Below are 16668 nucleotides of genomic sequence, written 5' to 3'. Positions count from 1 at the left end.
CCTAAGACCCCTTTCACACTGGGGTGGTTTGCAGGCGCTATTGCGCTAAAAATAGCCCCTTTAAGCCGACCTGAAACAGTGGCTGCTGTGTCTCCAGTGTGAAAGCCAGAGTGCTTTCACATAGGAAAAACTGCCGCTCCAGGTGAGCACACCTAGGGCAATCAATGTCCACTCAGGAACCAACGGGTGCCGGCAATGCACAGAGCATGCAAAAGACGAGACATATATGGACAGCCGCACTCCAATAAGTCTAAAAAAGACGTGCCCTTTATTGGGTAAAAAGAAATGCACTACAAATGCACTCCCACTGTATGCTGTTTTTTTGTAGTGCATTTCTTTTTACCCAATAAAGGGCACGTCTTTTTTAGACTTATTGGAGTGCGGCTGTCCATATACGTCTCTTCTTTTGCATCCAGAGTGCTTTCACACTGGAGCGTTGAGCTAGCAGGACCGCTCCAAAAGTCCTGCTAGCCGCATCTTTGGAGCGGTGTGTTTACCGCTCCTCCGACGCTCCTTACCATTGCAATGGGAAACCGCGTCTATACAGCCGGCAAAAGGCGAATTGACCCTTTTTCCGACGCTAGCGGGGGGGTAAACCGCATCGGTAGCGGGGGCTAAAACCCCACCGCTAGCGGCAATTCCGACAGTAAAGCACTGCTAAAAATAGCAGCGCTTTGCCGCCACCGCACCTCCGGCCCCCGTGTGAAAGGGGCCTAACAGTCTACAGTGACATGAAACACCAGTAGTGGTAGCCATTTATTTGATCAAGGCAAGTTTTTGTTGTTCGTGACAGTGAGAGATCCATTAAATAATGGCATGATTCGGTAATTCTGACATGTGCAGCTGATTTGTGTTTAGTGTTATTTTTTATTTTTTTTGCATGATTAAAAAGATCACTAAACTGTCATATGATTTAGTCTTGGAATTGACTTAGAAAGCAGTTCATTGTTTGTCTTAACCTGAAGTGCCTGTAGTGAAAAGGTCAGCAATCTTAATAAGTCAAGTACAGGAGTCAGCTGTCAATGGAATGTCATCTCTGATAAGAACTCCTTCTAACAATCCCGTTATTTCCCCCCCCCAGACCAAAATACGCCCTGCTGGACGAGTGCACCAGTGCTGTGAGCATTGACGTGGAGGGCAAGATCTTCCAAGCTGCAAAGGATGCTGGGATTGCTTTGCTGTCTATAACTCACAGACCTTCACTTTGGTAAGATTATCGACAGTATGGATATTAATGTGTTGTGAGTCCGGCAATAAAAACCTGCAAAATCCCCCCCCCCCCCTTCTATTCACTAGGGAGGGTCACCTCTGTCGGGTTTGTATATTTTTTTTGTGGCCCCCGGTGCATCAACGAGCCCTGGCTTCTCATGACCCCAACTAGTGACCACAAGTTCTCAATGGGATTAGGATCTGGGGAGTTTTCAGGCCATGGACCCAAAATGTCAACGCTTTGGTCCCCGAGCCACTTAGTTATCACTTTTGCCTTATGGCACGGTGCTCCATCGTGCTGGAAAATGCATTGTTCTTCACCAAACTATTGTTGGAAGAAGTTGCTGTTGGAGGGTGTTTTGGTACCATTCTTTATTCATGGCTGTGTTCTTAGGGAAAATTTGTGAGTGAGCCCCCCACTCCCTTGGATGAGAAGCAACCCCACACATGAATGGTCTCGGGATGCTTTACTGTTGGCAGGACTGATGGTAGCATTCACGTTTTTTTCTCCGGGCAAGCCTTTTTCCTGATGCCCCAAACAATCGGAAAGAGGCTTCATCGGAGAATATGACTTTGCCCCAGTCCTCAGCCGTCCATTCACCATATTTTCTGCAGAAGATCAATCTGTCCCTGATGTTTTTTTTGGAGAGAAGTGGCTTCTTTGCTGCCCTTCTTGACACCAGGCCATCTTCCAAAAGTCTTCGCCTCACTGTGCGTGCCGATCATGCGCTCACACCTGCCTGCTGCCATTCCTGAACAAGCTCTGCACTGGCGGCACTCCGATCCCGCAGCTGAATCCTCTTTAGGAGACGGTCCTGGTGCTTGCTGGACTTTCTTGGGCACCCTGAAGCCTTCTTCACAAATGCAGTGGACATTTTTTTTATGGGATTAAGTTAATTTTCATGGCAAAGAGGAACTTTGCAATTAATTGCAATTCATCACTCTGATCACTCTTCATAACATTCTGGAGTATATGCAATTTCTCATCTCAAAAACTGAGGCAGCAGACTTTGTAAAAATTAGTATTTGTGTCCTTCTCAAAACTTTTGGCCATGGCTGTATACAGTAAAACCTTGGATTGCAAGTATAATTCGTTCCAGATACATGCTTGTAATTCAAAGCACTTGTATATCAAAGCAAATTTTCCCATAAGAAATAATTGAAACTCAGATGATTCGTTCTGCAACCATTTATTCATAGGTTCTTCAGTTTATAGTCCATATAAAAAGATTATAGCAATGTGATTGGTTGTGTAACCATAAAATGTCCACAAATGGAAGCCTCCCCAAGGGGATTAGAAGCAAAATCCAGCAGGAGCTCCAGAGTAAAAAAGAGAAGAGAGGAGGCTCTAAGTGTATCAATATGTTGCTAAATGTTGTATCTTCATTAACCACTTGCTTTACTGGGCACATAAACCCCCTTGGTTCCCAGGCGAAATTTCAGCTTCCAGCACTGCGTCCCTTTTAACTGACATTTGCGCGGTCGTGCGACGTGGCTCCCAAACAAAATTGACGTCCTTTTTTCCCCACAAATAGAGCTTTATTTTGGTGGTATTTGATCACCTCTGTGGTTTTTATTTTTTGCGCTATAAACAAAAAAAGAGCGACAATTTAAAAAAAATATATATTTTTTTTTTACTTGTTGCTATAATAAATCTCCCATTTAAAAAAAAAAAAAATTCTCTCAGTTAAGGCCGATACGTATTTTTCGACGTATTTTTGTTAAAAAAAAAATAAAAATCGCAATAAGCGACTGGTTTGCGCAAAAGTTATAGCGCCTACAAAATGGGGAACAGAATTATGATTTTTTTCATTATTTTTTTTTTTTTACTAGTAATGGCGGCGATCTGCGATTTTTATTGGGACTGCGATATTGCGACGGACGTATGGGACACTTTCGACACAAATTTGGGACCATTCACATTTATACAGCGATCAGTGCTATAAAAATGCACTAATTACTGTATAAATGTGACTGGCATTGAAGGGGTTAACACTAGGGGGTGAGGAAGGGGTTAAATGTGTAGCCTGGGTGTGTTCTAACTGTGTGGGGGGAGGGGAGTGACTGGGGGAGGTGACCGATGCTGTGTCTCTATGTACAAGGGACACAGATCGGTCTCCTCTCTCCCTGACAGGACGTGGAGCTCTGTGTTTACACCCCATCATTACACACAGAGCTCCACGTCCCTGCTGTTACCGGCTGTGTTCCAGACGATCGCGTGTACCCGGCGGACATCGCGGCCGCCAGGTACACGCATCGGGGTCCCCAGCGATGCGGCGGCACAACCCGCCGCGCGCCCCCCAGTGGCGCGCGCGGGTAATGCATTTCAAATGATGTCCAAAGATGTCCACTTGGCACCTGAGAACCGCGCTGTTGACGTCTTTTGTCAATAGCGCAGGTCTCAAGTGGTTAAAGGTAACCATATTGCTACACTTAGAGGCGCCTCTCTTCTCTTTTATAATCAGTTGTGGCATGACGCTACTCTTATATCAAGACATCGCTTGTATATCAAGTCAAAATGTATGAAAACATTTTGCTTGTCTTGCAAAACGCTCTCAAACCAAGTTACTCTCAAACCAAGGTTTTACTGTATATATTATAATTTTATTTTTTATTATGTAATTTATATATAACCGCACTGTATCTAAAGAACAGTATTAATTGCGTCCTTAAAAACAACACTTCTTTTGCTTACAACACATATGCTAACCCCACTGAAAGCTCCCCCCTTTATCTCCTATAAATATCGTCAATTGTTATAACCGTCTGTGAATATCACGGCATATGTGTGGTTGGCATTTTGAAGGGAAGTAACACGAATGCCCTCGTACACACGGTCAGACTTTCCGAGAAATAAAGTCAGACGGTTTTTTTTCTCGGAAGGTCCGGCCGTGTGTAGCCTCCATCTGACTTTTTTGGTCGGAAGACCGACGGACCTTAGATGGAGAACCTGTTCTCTTTCTTTCCGTCAGACTTCCGACGGACTCACGGCTGACTTTTGCACGACCGTGTGTACGAGGCATAAGGAGATTTTATACGGATTGTACAATCCAGTTGTACCTTGTGTGGCACACTTTATACAAGGTCACACAGGAGACAAGGAGGATCAGCTGCAGGACGTCTCCGGTCTTTTCTATAGCTTGCAGCGCACACTGGGAGAACGGGTAACCTTTACTGCATTCCTCTCCCCTCTCTTAATGAACATTGCAGCATATGGCTTGTGTTTAAACAGGAAATAATGGTCATTCATGTGCACAAGGCTCTATTATACTTGTCACTTTGGAAATCGTTTCTCAAGACATAGCCCCACTATGCAGGGTAACCTCTTGTAGCACTCGAGGGGTTAAACAGTATTAGCATTAGTGAAGAAAGGCCAGAGCTGCCGCTCTCAGTTATTTGACCCTCCGTTGCCCTTTTGTGCCCCACTTTTGTCCCCCTTTATCGTCACAGATGGGGGACTTGGGTGGCTTCCAGGCTTGGCCTCAGTGAAGGGGGACAGTGACACAATGCAAGCTTGTTCTTCCCTCCTCTGCAGTCCATGCAGTGACATTCAGAGAAGAGACGAGGCCACATTACACCGGGAAGATGAGGGCCGTTCAAGGCACTGCTTCCTCTCCTCTGACATTCACTGGAGCTGGCATGGACTGTCCCAACGCCTCTACAGCTCGTCCGGAGGTTACAATGGCTTCACATCAATGTGCTATTAAATTCTTCTCTTAGAAGATCTTTTACTGGGATCCTTTGATAGGATGGGGCTGACTACTAACGGCGGGGCACTATCCCTTTCATTCGCACCAGACACCAAAAATGGGGAACTATTCCCCCTCACACTGACACCAACAACAGGGGGCATCATTTCTGCCACTGACTCCAACAGCAAGACACTATTATTCTTACTGACACAAACATGGGGCACCATTCCTCCCACTGACACCAACATTGTAGCACTATTCCCCACAATGACAACAAAAATGGGGTGCTATTCCCCCAACTGACACCAATGATGGGGTTTAATTTCTGCCACCGAGACCAACAATGGGACACTGTTCCTCCCACTGACACCAAGGATGGGACACTATTCCTCCCACTGACGCCAAGGATGGGACACTATTCCTCCCACTGACGCCAAGGATGGGACACTATTCCTCCCACTGACGCCAAGGATGGGACACTATTCCTCCCACTGACGCCAAGGATGGGACACTATTCCTCCCACTGACGCCAAGGATGGGACACTATTCCTCCCACTGACGCCAAGGATGGGACACTATTCCTCCCACTGACGCCAAGGATGGGACACTATTCCTCCCACTGACGCCAAGGATGGGACACTATTCCTCCCACTGACGCCAAGGATGGGACACTATTCCTCCCACTGACGCCAAGGATGGGACACTATTCCTCCCACTGACGCCAAGGATGGGACACTATTCCTCCCACTGACGCCAAGGATGGGACACTATTCCTCCCACTGACGCCAAGGATGGGACACTATTTCTCCCACTGACACCAAGGATGGGACACTATTTCTCCCACTGACGCCAAGGATGGGACACTATTTCTCCCACTGACGCCAAGGATGGCACACTATTTCTCCCACTGACGCCAAGGATGGGACACTACTGCTCCCACTGACGCCAAGGATGGGACACTATTCCTCCCACTGACGCCAAGGATGGGACACTATTCCTCCCACTGACGCCAAGGATGGGACACTATTCCTCCCACTGACGCCAAGGATGGGACACTATTCCTCCCACTGACGCCAAGGATGGGACACTATTCCTCCCACTGACGCCAAGGATGGGACACTATTCCTCCCACTGACGCCAAGGATGGGACACTATTCCTCCCACTGACGCCAAGGATGGGACACTATTCCTCCCACTGACGCCAAGGATGGGACACTATTCCTCCCACTGACGCCAAGGATGGGACACTATTCCTCCCACTGACGCCAAGGATGGGACACTATTCCTCCCACTGACGCCAAGGATGGGACACTATTCCTCCCACTGACGCCAAGGATGGGACACTATTCCTCCCACTGACGCCAAGGATGGGACACTATTCCTCCCACTGACGCCAAGGATGGGACACTATTCCTCCCACTGACGCCAAGGATGGGACACTATTTCTCCCACTGACACCAAGGATGGGACACTATTTCTCCCACTGACACCAAGGATGGCACACTATTTCTCCCACTGACGCCAAGGATGGCACACTACTCCTCCCACTGACGCCAAGGATGGGACACTATTCCTCCCACTGACACCAAGGATGGGACGCTATTCCTCCCACTGACACCAAGGATGGGACGCTATTCCTCCCACTGACACCAAGGATGGGACACTATTCCGCCCACTGACACCAACAATGGGGCATAATTGCTGCCACTGACTTTAACAGAGGGGCACTATTCTTCTCACTGACACCAACTTTGTGGCACTATTCCCCACAATGACAACACAAATTGGGGGCTATTCCCCCAACTGACACCAATGATGGGACACCATTCCTCCCACTTACACCAACAATGGGGTTTAATTTCTGCCACTGAGACCAACCGTGGGGCACTATTCTACCCACTGACACCAAGGATGGGACACTATTTCTCCCACTGACGCCAAGGATGGGACACTATTCCTCCCACTGACGCCAAGGATGGGACACTATTCCTCCCACTGACGCCAAGGATGGGACACTATTCCTCCCACTGACGCCAAGGATGGGACACTATTCCTCCCACTGACACCAAGGATGGGACGCTATTCCTCCCACTGACACCAAGGATGGGACGCTATTCCTCCCACTGACACCAAGGATGGGACGCTATTCCTCCCACTGACACCAAGGATGGGACACTATTCCGCCCACTGACACCAAGGATGGGACACTATTCCGCCCACTGACACCAACAATGGGGCATGATTCCTGCCACTGACACCAACAATGGGGCATAATTGCTGCCACTGACTTTAACAGAGGGGCACTATTCTTCTCACTGACACCAACTTTGTGGCACTATTCCCCACAATGACAACACAAATTGGGGGCTATTCCCCCAACTGACACCAATGATGGGACACCATTCCTCCCACTTACACCAACAATGGGGTTTAATTTCTGCCACTGAGACCAACCGTGGGGCACTATTCTACCCACTGACACCAAGGATGGGACACTATTTCTCCCACTGACGCCAAGGATGGCACACTACTCCTCCCACTGACGCCAAGGATGGGACACTATTCCTCCCACTGACGCCAAGGATGGGACACTATTCCTCCCACTGACGCCAAGGATGGGACACTATTCCTCCCACTGACGCCAAGGATGGGACACTATTCCTCCCACTGACGCCAAGGATGGGACACTATTCCTCCCACTGACGCCAAGGATGGGACACTATTCCTCCCACTGACGCCAAGGATGGGACACTATTCCTCCCACTGACGCCAAGGATGGGACACTATTCCTCCCACTGACGCCAAGGATGGGACACTATTCCTCCCACTGACGCCAAGGATGGGACACTATTCCTCCCACTGACGCCAAGGATGGGACACTATTCCTCCCACTGACGCCAAGGATGGGACACTATTTCTCCCACTGACGCCAAGGATGGGACACTATTTCTCCCACTGACACCAAGGATGGGACACTATTTCTCCCACTGACACCAAGGATGGCACACTATTTCTCCCACTGACGCCAAGGATGGCACACTACTCCTCCCACTGACGCCAAGGATGGGACACTATTCCTCCCACTGACACCAAGGATGGGACGCTATTCCTCCCACTGACACCAAGGATGGGACGCTATTCCTCCCACTGACACCAAGGATGGGACACTATTCCGCCCACTGACACCAACAATGGGGCATAATTGCTGCCACTGACTTTAACAGAGGGGCACTATTCTTCTCACTGACACCAACTTTGTGGCACTATTCCCCACAATGACAACACAAATTGGGGGCTATTCCCCCAACTGACACCAATGATGGGACACCATTCCTCCCACTTACACCAACAATGGGGTTTAATTTCTGCCACTGAGACCAACCGTGGGGCACTATTCTACCCACTGACACCAAGGATGGGACACTATTTCTCCCACTGACGCCAAGGATGGGACACTATTCCTCCCACTGACGCCAAGGATGGGACACTATTCCTCCCACTGACGCCAAGGATGGGACACTATTCCTCCCACTGACGCCAAGGATGGGACACTATTCCTCCCACTGACACCAAGGATGGGACGCTATTCCTCCCACTGACACCAAGGATGGGACGCTATTCCTCCCACTGACACCAAGGATGGGACACTATTCCGCCCACTGACACCAAGGATGGGACACTATTCCGCCCACTGACACCAACAATGGGGCATGATTCCTGCCACTGACACCAACAATGGGGCATAATTGCTGCCACTGACTTTAACAGAGGGGCACTATTCTTCTCACTGACACCAACTTTGTGGCACTATTCCCCACAATGACAACACAAATTGGGGGCTATTCCCCCAACTGACACCAATGATGGGACACCATTCCTCCCACTTACACCAACAATGGGGTTTAATTTCTGCCACTGAGACCAACCGTGGGGCACTATTCTACCCACTGACACCAAGGATGGGACACTATTTCTCCCACTGACGCCAAGGATGGCACACTACTCCTCCCACTGACGCCAAGGATGGGACACTATTCCTCCCACTGACGCCAAGGATGGGACACTATTCCTCCCACTGACACCAAGGATGGGACGCTATTCCTCCCACTGACACCAAGGATGGGACGCTATTCCTCCCACTGACACCAAGGATGGGACACTATTCCGCCCACTGACACCAACAATGGGGCATGATTCCTGCCACTGACACCAACAATGGGGCATAATTGCTGCCACTGACTTTAACAGAGGGGCACTATTCTTCTCACTGACACCAACTTTGTGGCACTATTCCCCACAATGACAACACAAATTGGGGGCTATTCCCCCAACTGACACCAATGATGGGACACCATTCCTCCCACTTACACCAACAATGGGGTTTAATTTCTGCCACTGAGACCAACCGTGGGGCACTATTCTACCCACTGACACCAAGGATGGGACACTATTCCTCCCACTGAGACCAACAATGGAACACTACCCCCCCCCCCCCCCCCACTGGCACTAACAATAATAATGGGCATAATTTCTGCCACTGACTTCAACAGCAGGGCACTATTCCTCTCACTGATACCAATGTTGTGGCACTATTCCCCACAATGACAACAAAAATGGGGGGCTATACCCCCAACTGACACCAATTATGGGGCACCATTCCTCCCACTGACACCAACAATGGGGTTTAATTTCTGCCACTGAGACCAACAATGGGGCACTGTTCTACCCACTGACCCCAAGGATGGGACACTTTTCCTCCCACTGAGACCAACAATGGGACATGATTCCCCCCACTGACACCAACATTGGGGCATCATTACTGCCACTGACTCCAGAGGTGGGGCACTTTAATTGACACCAATGATAGGGAACTGTTCCGCCCACTGACACCAACAATGGGGCACTATTTCTTCCACTAACACCAACAACACAAACCTCCCAAGAGTGCCCCCTAACCTCCCACAGTGCTTCCCATCTCCATCCAGAAACCTCATCTACATAGTCACCTAGTCTTCCCATACTTTTATTGTACGTAAACTTTATTCTCTACTGTTGGGGCATAGAAGGTTTTGGATAAAGATATCAGATCCTTGTTTGAAAAAGTTTGAGAACCATTGCTCTGTGCAAAGTGGTTAGAAGGAACTTTGAAATCTGCAGCTTATAATGAAAATCTGGTGATCCCGTCGTGTGCTTGCTCAGGCACTTTCCTTTATAGGGTGACAACACTTTGTCCCATGTTCTTGCATTGTCGCCCTGTCACAAGTGCTTCTGATGGTGACTACAAGTGTCTGTTTCAACACACATTACTCAGGCATGGTCCACTGTTGTCACCATCCGACATCCTGCCCCGAGGATATAAGGCTTATTTAGTTTAGAAGAGATCCAATAGAGAGTACATCTTACTTTATTCCACTGGTGCTCCAGTCTTTTTCTCTTCCTTCAATAGAAACCCTATGGCTGGTGGCCTCCTTCTCACGTTGGTGCGTGCTCCCTGCAACCCCATAGGCTGTAATTGAATATTAGCTTAACGATATTTACCTGCAAACCCAGTCTAGTGCCCCTCCCAGCACAGAGCAATCCTCTTGGGTGATCCACTATGTATCGGGTGCAGGTGTCTAAGGTGCTCATCCAAGCCCAGTATGCAGTCTGAGATGGAAGGACGCCACACTCCTAACAGCCCATGTGTAAATTCAAGTGAAGAGCATCCTCAGCCTGGGCTCCTCCAACTCCACACTTTAAGGCGTTTCGTCCTGCCCATTAGGCTTGGTCACAGAGCCCTGTGGGCATGTTTAAACGCTAAAGGGGGAGGTGTGGCCTTGGAGCGCCAAGCAATTCTCTCTGGTGATCCACTATGTAGGGGGCGCTGGCATCTAAGGCGTTCATCCAAGCCAAGCACCGTATGCAGTCTGAGATGGAAGGACTTCACACTCCTAACAGCCTTTGTAAATTCAAGTGAAGAGCAGCCTGAGCCTGGGCTCCTCCCACTCCACCCTTGAACGCGTTTCGTCCTGTCCATGGGGCTCGGTCACATAGGAGGCTGATCTTCGCTTGAAGTTAGACTCCCGCTGTTAGAAGTGCAGTGTCTTTGCATCTCATAGATATAACTGGAGCCTTTGGGGCTACAGATTGGATGTGCCAAATTGACAAGGAGACCTCCATTGATTGTGTTTCTATACAAAGCGATTCGTCCAGGCGAGCAGCGGTTTGTGCATTGGAAGGCCAGTATTTTTTACTCTAAGGTGGAGAGGAAATGTATTTCCATTTGGGTAGGTACCAGAGGGTTGGCTTCTTCTATTTTTTCATTTTTTATCTTTTTGATTCCCCGGAGTGGTTTTTTATGTCCTCTATCGCCTCCCGGTTTGTAATAACAAAGTAATCGGTCTTTCACCGCCAAATTTCCCAATAATGTATTTATTTATTTATTCTACATCATAGGCAGCACCATCATTTGGCTATTATTGGCTCTATGAGAACTGGGCATTCCAGTGGGGAGTTAATCACCAGTGGAATCTGTGACTCAGGCTACCAGCAACCACACAAGACTCAAATTCATTTTGGGTGGAGTTGACCTACAAGGTTTAAAGTGTTGGCTAGCCTACTTAGGTTGGGCCATTGAATATTTGAGGGGAACTACACCCCGTGTTTTATTTTGAAGTATTTTGTTAAGTGTTCTTCCTATTTGCTATGATGAAGATGCCAAACAATATAAGGTGTTATGTACTGTGATCGAGACCTTTCGGGGGCTCGTTGACATTTCCAGAATGTGTGGCGATGCATTTTTATTGTTGTAATACTTTTTCTTTCTTTCTTTCAATAAAAACTATTGAAATATAAAGTGTTGGCTAATCCCAAGAGCAGAAATGTAATATACAGTGGGGAAAATAATTATTTGATCCCCTGCAGATTTTGTAAGTTTGCCCACTTACAAAGAAATGAAGGGTCTATACATTTATATCATAGGTGTATTTTGAATGCTAGAGACAAAATATCAACCAAAAATCCAGAAAAAACACCTGATGCAAATTTTATAAATTAAAGTGGAGGTTCCATCAAAAAAACTATTTTGCTTTAAACTTTAGCTTACGACCAAAAAAGAAAAAAAAAAGAACATTTTTTTTTTTACTCATCTGGAAATGCCTGTTGCTATGCGGTCCCATGAAATCTGCCTTTGAAAACACCTAAGATTCTGACATCATCTCCCTCTAATGCTTCTGGGAAATGTGTGTCATCATTTCCCAGGATGCAGTGCGCTGTCCAATTATCACTCCCCATCCAAGACTTCCAGGAAGTAAGTGCTTGTAGGCTTCACAATGTCCACAAGCAAAATGACAACGGTGTAGATATAGTTTTATAAACTATCTTTTTTGAATATCTATGCGGATTGGCAGCAGATTGTAAAATAGTAAGTGACCGGATTTCTATTATAAGAACGCAGGATGAAAGGACATACATTTAAAAAATGCTAATTGTGGTTGGAACTCCGCTTTAAGTAGCAGTTCAGTGGGTAAAATAAGTATTTGATCCCCAAGCAAAGCATGACTTGGTACTTGGGAAAACCCTTGTTGGCAATCAGAGGTCAGACGTTTCTTGTAGTCGGTGATCAGGTTTACACACATCTCAGGAGGAATTTTGGTCCACTCTTCTTTACAGATCTTCTCTAAATCCTTAAAGTGGAGGTTCACCCTAAAAAAATAATTTTTAACATTAGAGCCAGCATAGTAAGGGCATTTACTTTCGGCAGGTTTTTTTTTTTTTTTCTCTGTACTTACCTTTATATTCTGATTTGGTCCAGGGCTTCCGCGTTCTGATGACTCCGGGACTGGGCGTTCCTATCCTTCGGTTCGATGATTGATGGCTTGTGAAACCGGTGACCTGTCGCACAACGCGCGTCACCAGATTTCCGGAAATAGCCGAGCCGCGAGTCGGCACTATACGGCGCCTGCGCCGGCCGTGTAGAGATGACTGCGCAGGCGCCGTATAGTGCCGGCTCGCAGCTCGGCTATTTCCCGACATCTGGTGATGCGCGTTGTGCGACAGGTCACCTGTTTCACAAGCCGTCAATCATCGAACGGAAGGATAGGAACGCCCAGTTCCGCAGTCATCGGAACCCGGAAGCCCTGGACTAAATCAAGATATAAAGGTATGTACAGAGAAAAAAAAAAAAAAAAACTCGCCGAAAGTAAATGCCCTTACTATGCTGGCTCTGCTAGATGTAATATTAAAAAACATTTTTTTGGGTGAACCCCCAGTCTCTTGGCAACTCAAAGTTTCAGCTACCTTAAATTTTCTATAGGATTAAGGTCTGGAGACTTGCTAGGCCACTGCACGACCCTAACGTGCTTCTTCTTGGCCCACTCCTTTGTTGCCTTGGTGGTATGTTTTGGTTCATTGTCATGCTGGAAGACTCATCCACGACCCATCTTCAGTGTTCTGGCTGAGGGAAGAAGGTTCTCATCCAAGATTTTACATTACATGGCCCCGTCCATTGGCTCCAAGTGGAGGTTCACCCAAAAAATACATTTTTAACATTACATTCAGCCGAGTTGTCCCAATGACAATCGGCTGTTTTTTTCTTCTTTTTTTTTTTTTTTCCCGTACATACCGTATTTTTACCGCCGCTTCCGGGTATGTCTTCTGCGGGACTGGGCGTTCCTATCTGATTGACAGGCTTCCGACCGTCGCATACTACGCGTCACAAGTTGCCGAAAGAAGCCGAACGTCGGTGCGCAGGCGCCGTATAGAGCCGCACTGACGTTCGGCTTCTTTCGGCAACTCGTGATGCGCTGTATGCAACGGTCGGAAGCCTGTCAATCAGATAGGAACGCCCAGTCCCGCAGAAGACATACCCGGAAGCGGCGGTGAAATACGGTATTTACGAAAAAAAAAAAAAACAGCCAATTGTCATTAGGACAACTCAGCTGAATGTAATGTTAAAAATGTATTTTTGGGTGAACCCCCGCTTTAACAGAGAAACGGCCCCAAAGCATAATGTTTCCACCTCCGTGTGTGACTGTAGGGATGGTGTTCTTGGGGTCATAGTCAGAATTTTTCTTCCGCCAAACACAGCGAGTCGAGATAATGCCAAAGAGCTTAGCTTTGGTCTCATCTGACCACAGAACTTTCTCCCAATACTTCTCTGAATCATTTAGATGTTCATTGGCATGACTGTATATGTGCCTTCTTGAGGAGGGGGACTCTCCGTGTTTGGAGGAAGTAAAATGCTGACTATTACCCTAAGAACACCATCTCTACAGTCAAGCACAGAGGTGAAAACATTATTCTTTGGGGCCGTTTCTCTGTTAAAGGCACAGACCGACTTTACCGCATTGAGGGTCCAATGGACGGGGCCATGTGTTGTAATATCTTGGATGAAAACCTTCTTCCCTCAGCCAGAAAACCGAAGATGGGTCATGGATGAGTCTTCCAGCATGAGAATAACCCAAAATGTAGAGGGTCACACACTCCTTCACTGTTCTGTATCCATGGAGGGGAGGCGTTGTCACCCAAGGAACAGGAAATTGTAAAATAGTTGGGTGGGGTTCTGTATAAGGTCACCGCTCTCCCTCACTGTACTGTATCCATTAACCACTTGTAGACCCCTTCACGCCGATATATACATCTGCAGAAGGGCACGGCTGGGCACCGGCATGTACAGGTACGTCGCCTTTAAGAGCCCAGCCGTGGGTCGCTTGCGACCTAGTCCTGAGCTCCAATGCTTGCAGCGCCCGCACGAGCAGCCAATGCTTGCAGCAGCGCCCGCACGAGCAGCCAATCCTGTGCAGTGCCTGCACAGCCCCACTGCCAGGGAAATTAGTCTAGGGGAGAGTAACCACACTTTAGATGCAGGTGGCCCCCTTCCAGGCTGATGGGCTGTTCACCGTGCATTGGTCTTGATGAGCAGGGGGGGAGAAGACACTGTAGGGTCGGGCCCAGACTCTTCTTTTCTATGCCCCTAGACCTGAATGAACAAATATTCCTTGCAGCGCCCGCACGAGCAGCCAATGCTTGCAGCGCCCGCACGAGCGGACAATCCTGTGCAGTGCCTGCACAGCCCCACTGCCAGGGAAATTTCTTTACATTTCTAGGAGTTGGTCTTAAAGCCCATAGGATGATTTTCCTTACTCACCCTTTTTTCTTTTCTTTTTTTTAACCCCAAAGGAAGTACCACACTCACCTTCTGCAGTTTGATGGCGAAGGCGGTTGGAAGTTTGAGAAGCTGGACACCGCCGCGCGCCTCTCGCTCACAGAGGAGAAGCTACGGTTGGAGCAGCAGCTGGCCGGAATGCCGAAAATGCAGCAGCGGCTCACTGAACTTTGCCAGCTGTTGGGAGAGGATTCGGAAGTGGCCAGCACTGAAGAGGATGAGGCCACAGAGCCGGCCATCTAAGAGCATTACCAAACCGAGAAGAAGTTCCTAACTCTGAGTTTGCATCAGAGTCACAGCCATTTCCCTCCGGCTGGAGCTCCTACCCCTGACCTTTATTTGTTTTCAGTGAACTGATTGCCGCAGAGGTGAAGCATCACTGAAGATATCACAGTGACTCCTTTGTTCAGCTGACGCCTGTACATCCCAACTATTGCAGGCCATGTTGGTAGGTAAGGAGCCAACCGCCACTTTTCTGTCACTGCTTGTCATGTGGCAGCCCCCCCCCCCCCCCTCCGACACTGAATGTGGTCTGCCTGCAGGCTTACTTAGCTATAGGCAGGAGTCATTTCTGTCCTTGTCTTAAACCTATAGACCTTCTGTGGTTTGAGCCAAGTAAATGTGAAGGAAATGGGGGTCATATACTTTTGGTATGTGTCCCCTCTGCGTTGCCAGGAAGTGGTTCTTCTACACCAAGAATTCTTCTCCTGCACAATTGTAGCCCGATTCCCAAAGAGGGATTGGAAAAGGGCATTTCAACGTCATTCTAAAGTGGAGGAAAGGAAAGTGACTTGTGTTACCCATGGCTAGAGGAGTATTACCTTGTGCTTGAGTGTAGCACTGATCTCATCACAGACATAGCAAATGATGGCTAGACCACCACTAGATACACAGATTTAGGAAGGCCAACGGGGGAGATTTACTAAAACTGATGCACTCAGAATCTGGTGAAGCTGTGCATGGTAGCCAATCAGCTCTTAGCTTTAGCTTGTTTATTTAAGCCTTGGCAATATAACCTGGAAGCTGATTGGTTTCTATGCAGAGTTGCACCAGATTTTGCACACTCGAGTTTTCTTAAATCTTCAAAATGACGGTGTATGTGCAAAGGGCATCCCCTGGCCTAGCGATACCCACTTTGCGAGGGTACCCCCATCGCTTCTTCTTCTGTCACATCCGGCACCAAAACCCCCCAGTTTTATCCGGTGTCGGACGCTAGGCGAAGTGGTGGCATCACTTTCTACATCATGGGTGCTCAACCTGTGGCCCTTCAGCTGTTGTAGAAATACAAGTCCCATGAGGCATTGCAAGGCTGAACAGTTACAAACATGGCTCCCAAAGGCAGAGGCATGATGGGATTTGTAGTTCTGCAACAGCTAGAGGGCCACAGGTTGAGCACCCATACCAGTGCTTGAGTCTTAGTGATTGGCTTTTAGACCACATGTTTCCCCATACCCAGAAACACCATTCATCTACTGGGGCAGTGGGGGGAGTGCTGGTTAAGGGGAACGAGTGATTCGGGTAAGGGGCCCCTCAAATGGGCATCTTGACTTTTAAGGCTTCATGCACACAGGTGTGAACAGGGGGAACCATTGAAAGATTTCACTTTGCTTCTTATGACAACTC

General features: G+C 48.0%; 1 protein-coding gene across 1 annotated transcript in view; it reads left to right on the top strand.

Moving 5' to 3' along the window:
- ABCD1 (ATP binding cassette subfamily D member 1) overlaps window positions 1–16362 on the top strand; it is an 88885-nt gene extending 72523 nt beyond the window's left edge. Inside the window, exons 9-10 of the mRNA XM_040322875.1 lie at window positions 1082–1207; window positions 15060–16362. Coding sequence (XP_040178809.1) covers window positions 1082–1207; window positions 15060–15288 — 355 coding nt within the window. The 3' untranslated portion in view covers window positions 15289–16362. The remainder of the gene's footprint in view (window positions 1–1081; window positions 1208–15059) is intronic.
- Window positions 16363–16668: the final 306 nt, after the last annotated feature.

This window comes from Rana temporaria, chromosome 9, assembly GCF_905171775.1.
Source record: "Rana temporaria chromosome 9, aRanTem1.1, whole genome shotgun sequence".
Classification (NCBI taxonomy): Eukaryota; Metazoa; Chordata; class Amphibia; order Anura; family Ranidae; genus Rana; species Rana temporaria.
This window is presented reverse-complemented; position numbering and strand designations above follow the sequence as displayed.